Here is a 13,903-nt window from a genome sequence, read left to right as displayed (position 1 = left end):
GCACCAGGAGGGCAAGAGAGAAGGTGTAGAAAGAAGAGATGGAGCTTCACAGGGGCCATGTATGCTTAGTGGGCAAGAGGGGAATGATGCTTCACAAAGGAAAACTACTAAGAAGGGGCTGCTTGAGTAGAAGAACAGGAAGAGCAGGCGGGGTAGAAGCCATCTAGAAAAGAGTATTGAGGAGGACGGGACAGTCAGCAAGCTCAGAAGCAGCGTTGTTTTACTTGGACTGAGGAAAGGCCACTGGATTTAGCAATTTTGAGATTGTTGATAATTTCGAGGCAAGTTAATTCCTCAGGGCCTCGTGTTTCTCCAAGGTCTCATCTGTCTAACATGCTATGTTCAAAGGGCCTTTTCGGTTCTGATGTCTCTGTTAGAATTCAGCATTCTCTGTTCTGTGTTATAATCTGTTCCACTGTTAATATCCTACTCTGTTAGATGGATCAAGGGTAAACTAAATTTTAGGAACAAGTAAATACCTGATTAGGTTTGAGATAAGGAAGTGATAAACATGAGAGTTCTGTGTTCATCCTCAATAAGGACGTTTTCTGAATAAATTTATAAATTCAGTTTTGTGGTTTTTGTTTGAATTTGGTTTTGTTGTCTTTTATAAGAATAGAGATTTGGGCATTGTTTTTATTGTTTTTACATTAATCTTAACCTTATTCCTACGTAAAACAAAAATCCGTAAATTGATAAAAATAATTTTCATGAACACAATTTAATGAGTTACAGAATCGACCTCATTTGTAGCTAAACTCAAAAAGAGACTTGAAGTAATTCAAATATGTAGAACAAGAGGCAGCTAGGTGGTGCAGTGGATAGAGCACTGGCCCTGGAGTCAGGAGGACCTGAGTTCCAATCTTCTCTGAGACACTTGATACTCACTAGCTGTGTGACACTGGGCAAGTCACTTAACCCCAACTGCGTCAAAAAAAAAAATGTAGAACAATGGACCTGATGTCACTATCTCTTAATGTCTTTCCTTTCTGTCACTCCCTGTGTGTGTTTCTTTTTACCTATTTGTAGTTACCATATATAGTGAAACAGTGTAACACAGTGAAAGAGAGGAGTGCTGGACTTAACATAACATAGCACCTCTTCCATAACATGCATTCAATTGAGAATTGGCTGAACAAAGTGTGATTTATAAATGGAATGGAATATTATTGTACTGTAAGAAATTATGAAGGGGATAGTTTCAGAGAAACCTGGGAAAGCTTATATGAACTGCTACAGAATGACATGAGCAGAACTAAAAGAAAAGTTTATACAGTCACAGCAGTGTTGTAAAAAAACAAATCATAACCAACCAAGGTTCCAAAGGACCAATGATGAAACATGCTACCCTTCTCCTGACAGAGAAAGGATGGACTTGGAGTACAGAATGAAACATTCATTCTCAAACATATCCAATGTGGAATTTATTTTACTTAATTGCACTTTTTTTTTACAAAGGCTTTGTTTTCCTTTTTTCTCAATGGGGAGGGAAGGGACAAAAAAGAGAGGGTTGTTGAAACACATTTTTGAAGTGCACTGAAGAGAACAGAAGGAGTAACTAACAGACCAGCAGGAAGATTTTTAAAGTAACATGTTGAATTGTGTGTTGATCAACTGTGATAGACTTGACTCTTCTCAGCAATGCAATGGTCCAAGATAGTTCCAAAGGACTCATGATGGAAAATGCTCTCCAAATCAAAAAAAAAAAAAAAGAACTGTGGAATCTAGATGCAGGTTGAACCATGCTATTTCTACTTTTTTTGTTTTTCTTTTTTAAGGTTTTCCCCTTTTGCTCTGATTCTTCTTTCACAGCATGACTAGTGCAGATATATGTTTAATGTGATTGTACATATATAATCTATATCAGATTGCTTGCTGTCTTGTGGGGGAGGGAGGGAGAAAAATTTGAAACTAGAAATCTTATAAAAACAAATATTGAAAACTGTTGTAACTAGAAAACAATAAAATATTTTTATGATTAAAAAAAGTTGAACATATTTACTTTAAAAGAAAAGCAAGGGGCAGCTAGGTGGTGCAGTGGATAGAGCACCGGCCCTGGAGTCAGGAGTACCTGAGTTCAAATCCAGCCTCAGACACTTAACACTTAGTAGCAGTGTGACCCTGGGCAAGTCACCTAACCCCAGTTGCCTCACTAAAAAAAAAAAAAAAAAAGCAAGATGTATATAAAAGATAAACAGTTTTACTTGCTGCAAATATTTTTACTAATCCAATCTTTTTCTTTTTGTATTGTTTTTATTGTACAGAATGTATTTGGTCAGACCCTAACCCTGTCTTTCTCTTCTACAATGTATATGGAGATTTTCATTTTAACATCAGTTTGTTAAGTTCAGAAAGGAAAAGGGAATGAATTATTGAAAGGGACCTTAAAAATCCTCTAGATCAAGAAAAATAATAAATGTCGAAGAAGATTTGGAAAAATTGGAACACTAACGCATTGTTGGCAGAGTTGTTAACTGATCTAGTCATTCTTAGTTCATTGGAACTATGCCCAAAGTGCTATGGGCCTGTGCATACCCTTTGACCCAGTAATACCTCTGCTAGGTCTGTATCCCAAAGAGATCATAAACAAGGGGAAAGGACCCACATGTACAAAAATATTTATAGCAGTTCTTGTTATGGTGGCAAAGAATTGGAAATCGAGGGGATGCCCATCAATTGGGGAATGGCTAAACCAGTTGTGGTATATGAATGTAATGGAATACTATTGTGCTGTAAGAAACGATGAGCAGACAGATTTCAGAAAAACCTGGAAATACTTAAGTGGACTGATGCCGAGTAAAGTGAACAGAACCAGGAGAACATTGCACACAGCAACAGCAACATTGTGTGATGATCATCTGTGATAGACTTAGCTCTTCTCAGCAATACAGTGATCCAAGACAATTCCAAAGGACTCATGATGGAAAATTCTCTACATATATAACCTATATCAGATTGCTTGCTATCTTAGAGAGGGAAGGGAGAGAGGAAGAAAAAATTGGAACTCAAAATGTTATAAAACAAATGTTGAAAACTATCTTTACATGTAATGGAAAAAAAATACTATTAAGATTGGGGGAAAAAAAGAAATCCTCTAGTTCACCACCCAGAATTTCACAGTGGAGATAACTGAGACCTAGAGAAGTTAAATGACTTGCCCAGAGAGTCACTCAGAGGTAAAAATGGCAAAGTATCAATTAGAAATCAGATCATCTGACTAAATCTGGTGCTGCTTTTTCATCCCCACCACATTATGCTGTCCTACAAGCCCTCCTGGTTTCCTTTAAAATTCTGTTAAGTTGTCACACTTTAAAAAGAAATAATAATAATAAACATTTTTACTTAAAATTTTGAATTCCAAATTTTCTCTCTCCTTTCCCTTCCCCTTCCCCTTCCCCTTCCCCCTCCCTGAGGTAGTAAGCAATCAGATACATGTGCGATTATGTAAAGCATTACCAGATTAGTCATTTTGTACAAGAAAACTTGGATAAAAGGAAAAACATGAAAGAAAGCAAAAAATAGCATGCTTCAGTCTGTGTTCAATCAATATCAGTTCTTTCTTTGGAGGTGGATAGTATGCTTCATCGTTAGTCCTTTGGGATTGTCCTAGATCATTGTATTGATGAGAATAGTTAAGTTATTCACAGTTTTTCATCAAATAATATTGCCGTCACTGTGCACAGTATTCTCCTCATTCTTCTCACTTCACTATAGGTCAGTTCATACAAGTCTTTCCAGGTCTTTCTGAAATCATCCTGTTTGTCATTTCTTATAGGACAATAATATTCCATCACCATCACATGGCTTGTTTAGCCATTCCCCAATTGATGGGCATTCCCTTGATTTCCAAATCTTAGCTACCACAAAAAGAGATGCTATAAATATTTTTGTACAAATAGGTCTTTTTCTCTTTGGGATATAAACCTAGCAGTCATCACACTCTTTTATATCTTGTAGTTCATTTTCTCTTCCAACTGGGAAAGAAATACAAATAGCTGGTGAGCTGTTCCAACTATCCAGAGGGGGATTGAGATGTTATTTCAGAATTTTTCAAACTTGCATTTCTTTGATTATTAAGGAGATGACACTTTTGGAATAATAATTTGTTGTTTCTTTATCCCCTTTTACAGACTAATTTTTTTCTTTTTATATTTATATTTCTTTATACAAAATAAGTGACAAATAATAAATAAAAATATAACAAAATAAAATAGCAAGTTTTTTTCTCTTATTCCCTACACATATTTGTCCAGCTTGTTGTTTTTCTTTTTATTCTGGTTATGTTTTTGTTGTAAAGAATTATTTTGGAGAGGCAGCTAGGTGGTGCAGTGGATAAAGTACCAGCCCTGGATTCAAGAGGACCTGAGTTCAAATCCAGATTCAGACACTTGACACTTACTTAAACCTCATTGTCCCACCCACCCCCCCAAAAAAGAATTTTTTTTAATTTAATCAAACTTACCATGTTAACGTCCTGTCATTTTTCCTATTTAATAGATAAAAATGGGGGCAGCCAGGTGGCGCAGTGGATAAAGCACCAGCCCTGGATTCAGTGACTGAGTTCAAATCCAGCCTCAGACACTTGACATTTACTAGCTGTGTGACCCTGGGCAAGTCACTTAACCCCACATTGCCCCACAAAAAAAAAAACACCACAAAAAAATATTTTAAAATTACCCTACTATAACTGAAATTAATCTATTATTCCTTTTTTCTGTTTTTTTGTTCTCTCTCTTTTTTTTTTTTAAGTGTACAATCTATATTTTCATCACTGTACCATCCAGTTAGGCATACACATTTTATGTCTGTTTACAAACTCTGTTTTCCCAAAGGAAGTATGTAATGATATGTTGATTTTTTTCTTCAGAAGTGGACCTTTGAAAAGCCAGACATCTCGTCATGAAGAGCATATGCAGAATGTTCGCAGATTTCATGAATCTTTGCAGCAAGCTGAAGGGATTATTCAGAATGACAGCCAAGTGGACCCACTAGCTTTTTCATCCCATAATTCACTCCTGACCTCTCTCAGGTGAGGACTTCTTTTTAAAATTTATCTGGGATCTTTGACTTTATTGTTCTGTTAATGGACTTACTCTCCAAGGAAATCAAGACAAAAAGAAAGGCCTGTGTTTACCAGGATATTTTAGCATGATTTGGTAACAAAGAATTGAAAACAAAGTGGATGGCCATCAATCAGTTGGTGACTGGTAGAACAACTATGGCATGTAAATATAATAGCATGTTATTGTGGTAAAATTAAAATATGAAAGATTCAGAGAAACTTGAGAAAAGTTCCTGACTTGCTGGAGCTCACAGTCTGATGGGACAGTGATGACAATGATGATGATAGCTAACACTTATATATTGCTTTAAGATTTACAATGCATGGACCCTCCTATACATTATCTCATTTGAACCTCACAACAATTGTTTGAGCTATGTACTACAGATATTATTATCCCATTTTACAGATAATGAAATACACATGGAAAGGTTAAATGTCTTGCCCATAGCCACACAGCTAATAAGTATCAGAGCTGAGATTTGAACTCAGGCCTCTCTTGGCTCCACATCTCGAAATCTTTCTACTGCCCCAAGCTGCCTCTCAGTAAGAGTCAAACATAAATAATTAACAATATACAATAGTATATTTAATACACAGTATCACATTAAGTGCATGTGAGTGGTGCAAAGTGCTTTGCATGATGATCATTATTGATGGGCTAATCAGGGAAGGCTTCTTAAGTCCTGACATTTGACTGGGGCTTTAAATGATGCTTAGATTAAGAACTTGGACTTTATCCTATAAGCAGGAATGAATGAAAAGCATTTCTTAAGTGTTTATTTTGTACAGAGCCCTGTGCTTAGTGCTAGGGATACAAATATGAAAAGTAGGACAGTCCCTGCTCTCAGGCTTACATTTAATACCACAATTCATTGGTGGGCTTTGAGCATAGGAAGGAGATGACCAAAGCAGCAAATCTAGTGATGTTTATAGGACATAACATAGGGGATGGGACTAGAACTATCCTATTAATATAGATGTAAACTTGAGAGTGCCTAGACAAAGTGAAGAACAACCAATGAGGAGAAGTTTCAGTAAGGAACTTTCTGCCAATTGGAACTAGTTCTTTCCTAAGGTAGTAAGCTTCCCTTACTTAAGATCTTTCAAGCAGAGGCTGAATGGCCACTTGTTTGGGATGTAAATGTGATTGCTGTTAAGGCACAGGTTCAATGAAATGATATCTGGGGTCCCGTCCAGCTGTGAGAGTATAAGATTCAATGGCATCTTTCTCATTTTCCTTTCCTCTTTCTCTGTCTCACAGGAAAAACCTAAATGAACTAGATCAGATTCAGAAGTACTTTAACCAGAAGTTAACCAAGTCTTATCCTCAGCTCACTTTCAGCCACTCAGCCCAGCCACCCCAGGAGAGCAGAGACAGTCATCAAGGAACTGAGACAAGGAGCCCGGACTTCGGGAGCCTCCACATTTTAGAAAAATCAAATTACTTGGTATCTCAAGTCAGCACCCTGATTACTGGTAGGAAAATAGTGGCCCTCATGTTACTGAGAAAAGCCCATCTGTGTGAGAAGGGAAGAGAAAGAGGGAGGGGGAGAATTGTAAGGGATGGTAGAGATCCATGTATCCAGATATTTGCCATTTAACTAACAACAAAAGGAATCAAAAACTTCCCTGCCTCTAGGAGAAATCTAAGTTGTAAGGTAAAACACAGTAGTTCAGTAGAAAGAATGTTGGGCTTAGGAGTGTGAGGGCATGGAAAATAAGATCGTCAGATTTTTGTATGGAGGGATCTTTGAACTTATCTAGTCCAACTGCTGTCAATTTATAGGTAAAGAAAATGGGAGTGAGAGAAAGCAATCAGCTTGTCCTAGATCACAGAGGTGAGCAGAGCTGGGATTCATTCCCAGGTGCTAAAATTACAAAAGTTCTGTAGCTGAAAAAAAATTTCCTCTAGACCCTGTCACCAGTATTGGTCCAGACTTCACATCAGCTTCCACTAAAGGAGAATTTACAGCCACCTCAGGTTCTACCTGGAGAGAGTTCTCATTTGTTGGGAAGCACTTCCTTTCAGATCTGCCTCTGCAGCTCTCCCTAGGAAGGCTTCTAGCTTGTGTCCTCCAGGTCCAGATAGAACAAGTCTAAACTGTCTTCTCTGGGACAGCCCTTTATATTTTTCTAGACAATTCTCATGCCCTTGCCAGAGCCTTTTCTCCTCCAGTCAACATCTCCATTTTGTATTCCTGAGCTTTCACTGACATCATGCTCCGTTCTTTACAAATATTTCATAACACTCCTGAGCTTGGATCCTAATGAAAGGTAAGGTAAAAAAAAAAAAAAAAACCCACAAACAGGTCTGTGCTGGGCATCAGTGGATTTGGGATCTAGTCCTACTTGTCACTGGCTCACTTTATGACATTAAACAAGTTATTTCCTTCTCTGTGCCTCAGTTTCCTCCTTTCGTCTGCCTCATGCAGAATGAAATCCATAGAATGACTGACCTATTTATTAGGCACCAGTTACTGTGATACAAATAAAAGAGTAAGACAGTCCTTGCTCTCAAGCATCTCACATTTTTCCTGTATAAAATAGGGATGATATTCCTGGCCCTACCTTGTTCACAACGGTCTCTTAAGGAGCAAATAAGATAATGGCTGGGAATGCCCTCTGTCAGTGAATCAGGTTTTACTATTCACCTGCTCCCCTGCTCTTCCTAGAGACAATTCATTCACTAAATCAGCAGATGTTGATTGAACACCTCCTATGTGCCCAGGGCCTGCCATCAGGGGGTTGGCAGCAAACCTTTTGTGCTCTCACCCACTTTTCCCCCAGCAAACCTGTAATTGACATTTCTTCAGGAATCAGTCCTTTGTCTTTTTAGCAGAGGTGGAGTTTTCCTGTTTTGTTTCCAGACCATAATTGGCACTTTAATTATTCCACTCCATTCAACAAACATTAATGAAGCACCTACTCTGAAAGGCCATGTTACTCAGCACTGAAGATAGAGAGAGAAAAAATAACCCAGAACCTGCAGTCAGGGAACTTGACCCCCTCATGGGAGGATGGCATTTGATCTGAATCTTGGAGATGATTTCTTAGATCAGGAAGCCATTTAAGATCTACATCCACTGTTCATCCCACTGTGCTCTACTGTCTCTTTCAGAATAACACTTCACATTGATAATGCACTTTACTACCTACCTCACAAGACTGTTTGAGGAAGGCACTTTTTTAAGCCATAGAACACAATGGGAGCTAAGTTTGTATGAACTGATACCATTATCAGATTGGGTCACTGTATCATCCGTTTTTGCTTAAATATATTTCTTTGTTTCAGGAGAAGATTCAGTCTGAATTGGGGATTGGAAGTCTTCCAGAAATCATTCTATCACAAAGACAAAAAGAGTCACTAAAACTTTTTTTTAAAAGAAAGAAATAAACACTGGTTATTATCATTTAAAAGACCTTTTAACATGCCTTATTTCATTTTAGCCTGACCACAGCTCTCTGAAGCCGATACTACAGGTTTTTTCAACCCCATTTTACAAAGGAGAAATCTGAAGTTTAGGAAAACCAAGTGACTTATCCAGTGATACCTCACTGCTAGCAGGCCAGGGTTCCAGCTGAACTCTTTATCTGTAGTATAAAAATAGATAAGAACTTGTTCCTTTGATATTATGCATACTAAAGGCCTAGAAATGTTACTGAGCCGAATGTGGCTTGGGTTCATGGGGTTTACCTATAAAGTTTGTTCTGACTATTTGAAGTTGTGACTAGCATTGGTAACTGATTGGTACTTAGGAAAATAGTCATTGTGAGGATTCCATGGGGAATACTAAGATTTTGAGCTGGAAGGGACCCTAGATAGAGATCGTCTGGTTAAATTCCTAATTTTACAAGTGAGGAAAGAGGTCAAAGTGACTTGTCCAAAATATACAGATAGTAAGTGAAAGAGCCAGAATTCAAATTCAGGTCTTCTGACTCCATTTTTAAAATATTTATTGCTCTTCAGATCTGCAGACCCTAACCAAGGATTCTCCATCGTTGTCAAATATTCATCAGGTAGAGAATGAAGACCCTGAAGGCAAGAGCTTCCTAAGGACTTATAGAGCAGAAGATAAAGAAGAGAGAAATGCTGTACCCCAGGACCAACCCTTCCCTCTCTCTCTTGAAATACCACCACTTGGAAAGAAAACACTGGGTAAGTTCCTAGAACAAGAAGCAAAAGAAAATAACCTTCCATTGGCCTCAGAAGTGATTGAGATTGAAGAGGATTCTGAGGTAGTCCAAACCTCCAGTGAAGACGACTATGAAGAAGCTGTCATAGAACCCAGAACCCTCAATGAAATTACAACCATGACAGATAAGACCAGTCCTTGGTCTAGTATTACATCAGAAGAAGATGTAGGAGTTGACCTTCTGCCAAGAGAGGTAAAGAAAGATGACCTTTCTACTTCAATCTCAAAACACTCCCTCAGAGAAGACCAGAGTGTCGAGAGTAATTTCCACCCCAGGATGCAACAGGACAGCTGCTTGCATCTACCCAACAAGAGCCAGATTTCCCCTGGTCCTGCGGCAGAAACAGACATTGTCTGCAGAGTGAGTACAGATATCGGTCATCATCACAAGAGCTCCAGAGCAGAAGCGTTATCTCAAGTAGGAGATTCTAGCAAGGGCAGAAGGTTCTCTCTGGTCCTTGAAACAGCACAGGAAGAGAAGCTGGAATCCAGTGAGTCGAATGATTCTTCAGACAATGGAGATTTTGCTCTTGATCAAATTGTCTCAGTTCCCCGAGCTGGAACCTCCTGTTTAGATGAGAACTGTGAAAACAAGAGTAGCAGTCATGACAAGAAGCTGTCTACAGTGTTGTCATCATCCAGAAGTAGTGAAAAGCCTGACGTCCTCTTGGCAGAGTCAGAGAAGTCCCCAAAGCAGAGCCTCCTACTGTATCCTTTTGGTGTCTCCCAAGTAACTTCTCTATTTAACTGACCCTCAAGCTGATCTATGGCAGGGATTCTTGCCCTTTTTTGTGTCCAGGACCCCTTGGGCAATCTAGGGAGGCCTGTGGATCCTTTCTCAGAATCATGTCTTTAAATACATGAGATGAGATACATAGGATTACAAAAGGAAACCAACTATATTGAAATAGTTATAAAAAATTTGTTTTAATTTTTTCACAGAACCAAGGTTAATAAACCTTGACCTAGTGGGTGGTTATTGGGTTTAAGGTACTCACTTCTCAAGGGATTGCGCTTTATGACCTCTGACATCTATTCCAGTGCTAAGATTCTGTCTGTAATTCCGCGATTCCAGTCAGAGCCAAACATAAATGAATATAAAAAGGGAGTCATCAACATCCTATGATATCAGAGGATTTAGAGCTGAAAAGAACCCAGGGCCCTCATCTTACAGAGGAAGAAATTGAGGCTGAGGGAGATTCAGTAACTTGCTGACGGTCACATAGTCACTCACTGTGTTCTGATTCTAATCTTCCAGTTTCCAACCTAGTGCTTCCCACAGCCACACTGGCATCAGGAAGGTGCCCCAAAATATTTCCTTCACCTCCCTGCCAGACTAGGGCCTGTCCCAGGGACCTAGGATTTATCTTCAACCAAGGTGATAACTAAGAGACCACTCCCAAAAGGAAAGAGGACCCCATGGGCTCACAGCAGATTTGTGTTTATTCACTTCAGTGAACACCTAGGCACTGCTTGTGGGAAGGTAGCTGGTTTTGGCTCTGATACAGAGCTATAACACAAACAATGTTCTTAAGCTTATTGTTTAATATTTTTTATTTGTTTCTCTACCCTAGCACAGTGCCACAGAATAAGTACCCCATAAATTCTTATTTGATTGAGTTAGGATAGTAAGTACACAAACTGATATGAAGTAGGGTGAGATTAAGTGCAAAAGAGCAGTATAGGCAAAGTTACAGGAACAATCAGAGAAGGAAAAAAAATAATTTTCTTTGGTGCAAGGGGAATTGATGACCTAGACTGTGAAAGAGGGCAGGATGAACTAGAAACTGGCCCAAAAGACAGACTCTCAAGGCCCTTTCTATAACAGAGGATCACTTGGTGAGCAGCTTGGGATCATTAAAAGCAAGAGGCAGGGGCAGCTAGGTGGCACAGTGGATAGAGCACCGGCCCTGGAGTCAGGAGGACCTGAGTTCAAATCCGGCCTCAGACACTTAACACTTACTAGCTGTGTGACCCTGGGCAAGTCACTTAACCCCAATTGCCTCACTAAAAAAAAAAAAAAGCAAGAGGCAGATGTCTACCCAGCTTCTTCCCATTTGATTCTGGGTTCAGCTCATTTTCAAACTAAAATGCTTGTTCAAAGCACTGATGTCTATCCTGATAGTCCAACTCAAGTGGCTGCCCACCTCATTTCATGTCACAATCTGAGAATATTGTTGTTCCTCTACATATTTCTCCTGTAGGGGTTACTGGCCCAATCTTCTCTGGAGAGCATCTTATACTTTTATGGTGCTTAGTGGATTCCATCAGTGCCACGTTAGTCATAAACAAAAGTATCTGGAGAACCTCACAGTCTATAGAAAATCCCTTTACCATTTTGTCTTTGTGCAGGGAATTCTCCAAGGTATTGGGACATATTGTCAAGCAAGTCTCACCCTATTCTTTGCCTCATAGGGTATTGGAAATTAGAGAATCATCAAGCAAAGTCATTTCTCTGGTTACTTCTGTCAGGAAGCTTTAAAATTGAAGATTGCAATTTGCTCTGCCGAGTCAAATGCTTTTTTGGGGTTTTTTTTGGTTTTTTGGTTAGGCAATTGGGGTTAAGTGACTTGCCCAGGGTCACACAGCTAGTAAGTGTCAAGTGTCTGAGGCCGGATTTGAACTCAGGTCCTCCTGACTCCAAGGCATCAGATGCTTTTTTTTTTCTTTCTTTCTTTTTTTCTTCTTTTTTTTTTTTTTTTTTTTGGTGAGGCAATTGGGGTTAAGTGACTTGCCCAGGGTCACACAGCTAGTAAATGTTAAGTGTCTGAGGCTGTATTTGAACTCAGGTCCTCCTGACTCCAGGGCCAGGGCTCTATCCACTGCACCACCTAGCTGCCCCCTAGATGCTTTTTTATAATGAATAACCAAAACAGTTGTATATTTTCTACTTATGTCAGTTAATGATCTGTTCTGCTATGGGAAACTCTGTGAAAGGCTGCTTGTTTCCATCTTATATCTTCATCAGGGGTACCTTGATTATATGCAAAACTAGTGTCATAAAGATTTTATAGAGTTTTTTAAAAGTAGGCATGTGGGCCAGTAGTCCCTTCCAGCTCAGATTCTGTGGTGAACAAGGTGAGACAGAAGAAGCCCGTGTGAAAAGAGACCTGCATGTTTTCAGACAGAAGCTGAAGTCTTTCCTCTCTCCAAACCTCAGTTTTTTCCTTTGTAAAAGCAGACTAGATGATTTCTAAGATCCTTTCAGTTCCAAATCCTGTGGTCCTATAAATAAATAGGATGAGCCAAGCTATAGAGGGGCAGAAATAAATATTATGTATCTGGGGGCAACAAGGAGCCCCACTTGACAGGAGTAATGGATGTATTAGGAAGAGTGAATGTCTGGACACACTTTTCCCTCATTCCTTCCTTCAGACCAGAGCCATTGGTGGTCCCTAATTTCTTCCTTTCACCCAAGCACTTGGAGGAGTCAATGAGGATGCTCTCCCTCTCTGCAGCTTCACCATCAATCATGGTCCATCAGGTAAGAGCAAAGCAACCTGGAGAGATAATGTTTACTTGTGTCTTTGGCAAACGTCAATGTGAAATGTGAGAGTGCCCCCAGCAGTCTACCTCAGAATGGTGCCCATCAGTCATCAGGTAGGGATTGAGCACCTTCTTTGTGTCTAGCCCCATGTTTGTCATATTTGGAGATAAAATGTAAGTGTAAAGCTTCTTCCTTACCTGGCCTCATGGCACTTAGAGTTCAGTGGGGGACATAAATGTAAAGACCTGTAAGTTTCATAGACCATAAGCTTATCATGACTTAAGCATTGTAACTCAGAAGCCACATGTATCTTGGACTACAGAAATTAAATTGCATGCCCAGAAAAGGCAGGTAACAGCTCCATTATCCTCTTCCCTGGTAAGATCACACCTGGCACACTCTATTCTTGACATCATGTTTTAGGAAGTGGGAGAGAGGGTATCTGATAGTTCTCTTCCAGTATATATCATGGAACAGAATAAATGTATGTGTTCTGCTTGGCCCCAGAGAGCAGAAATAGAATCAGTAGATGAGCATTGTCAAGAAGTAAACTGATGTAAAGAGGGGCAGCTAGGTGGTGCAGTGGATAGAGCACCAGCCCTGGAGTCAGGAGGACCTGAGTTCAAATCCGGCCTCAGACACTTAACACTTACTAGCTTGTGTGACCCTGGGCAAGTCACTTAACCCCAATTGCCTCACCAAAAAAACAATAACAAACAAACAAAAAGTAAACTGATGTAAAGAAAAACTTCCTGGGGGCAGCTAGGTGGTGCAGTAGATAAAGCACCAGTCCTGGATTCAGAAGGACCTGAGTTCAAATTTGGCCTCAGACACTTGACACACTTACTAGCTGGGCAAGTCACTTAACCCACATTAACCTGCAAAAAAAAGAAAGAAAGAAAGAAAAACTTCCTGATCTACCTCCTACTAGAAAATAAGTTCCATGGAGTTTTCTTTGTTGTGTTGTGTCTTGTATAAATTGTCTAATTCCCCAGCACCGAGCCCAGTGCTCTGTACCTAGTCAGTGATCTCAAATGGCTGTCTGAAGCATCACATATTTAGAGTTAGAAGGGATTATGTGATCATCCATCAATCAGCAAAATGCCACCCATGTGCCAGGGACTGTGCTAGATTCTGGAGATAGACAAAAGTGAAACA

The 13,903-nt window shown here is 39.5% G+C and overlaps 1 protein-coding gene across 5 annotated transcripts in view; it reads left to right on the top strand.

Annotated features, from left to right (window-relative positions):
- The window catches only part of C2CD3 (C2 domain containing 3 centriole elongation regulator), a 148,283-nt gene that overhangs the window by 121,257 nt on the left and 13,123 nt on the right, over positions 1 to 13,903 (top strand). For all 5 annotated transcript variants that reach the window (XM_043991362.1, XM_043991360.1, XM_043991361.1 and 2 more), the window contains exons 29-32: positions 4,868 to 5,029; positions 6,327 to 6,541; positions 9,033 to 9,966; positions 12,634 to 12,742. In XM_043991362.1, the coding sequence (XP_043847297.1) occupies positions 4,868 to 5,029; positions 6,327 to 6,541; positions 9,033 to 9,966; positions 12,634 to 12,742 (1,420 nt within the window). The remainder of the gene's footprint in view (positions 1 to 4,867; positions 5,030 to 6,326; positions 6,542 to 9,032; positions 9,967 to 12,633; positions 12,743 to 13,903) is intronic.

The sequence above is a fragment of the Dromiciops gliroides genome, chromosome 3, assembly GCF_019393635.1.
Source record: "Dromiciops gliroides isolate mDroGli1 chromosome 3, mDroGli1.pri, whole genome shotgun sequence".
In the NCBI taxonomy this organism is placed as follows: Eukaryota; Metazoa; Chordata; class Mammalia; order Microbiotheria; family Microbiotheriidae; genus Dromiciops; species Dromiciops gliroides.
Note: the sequence above shows the minus strand (reverse complement) of the source record. Positions and strands in the feature narration are given on the sequence as shown.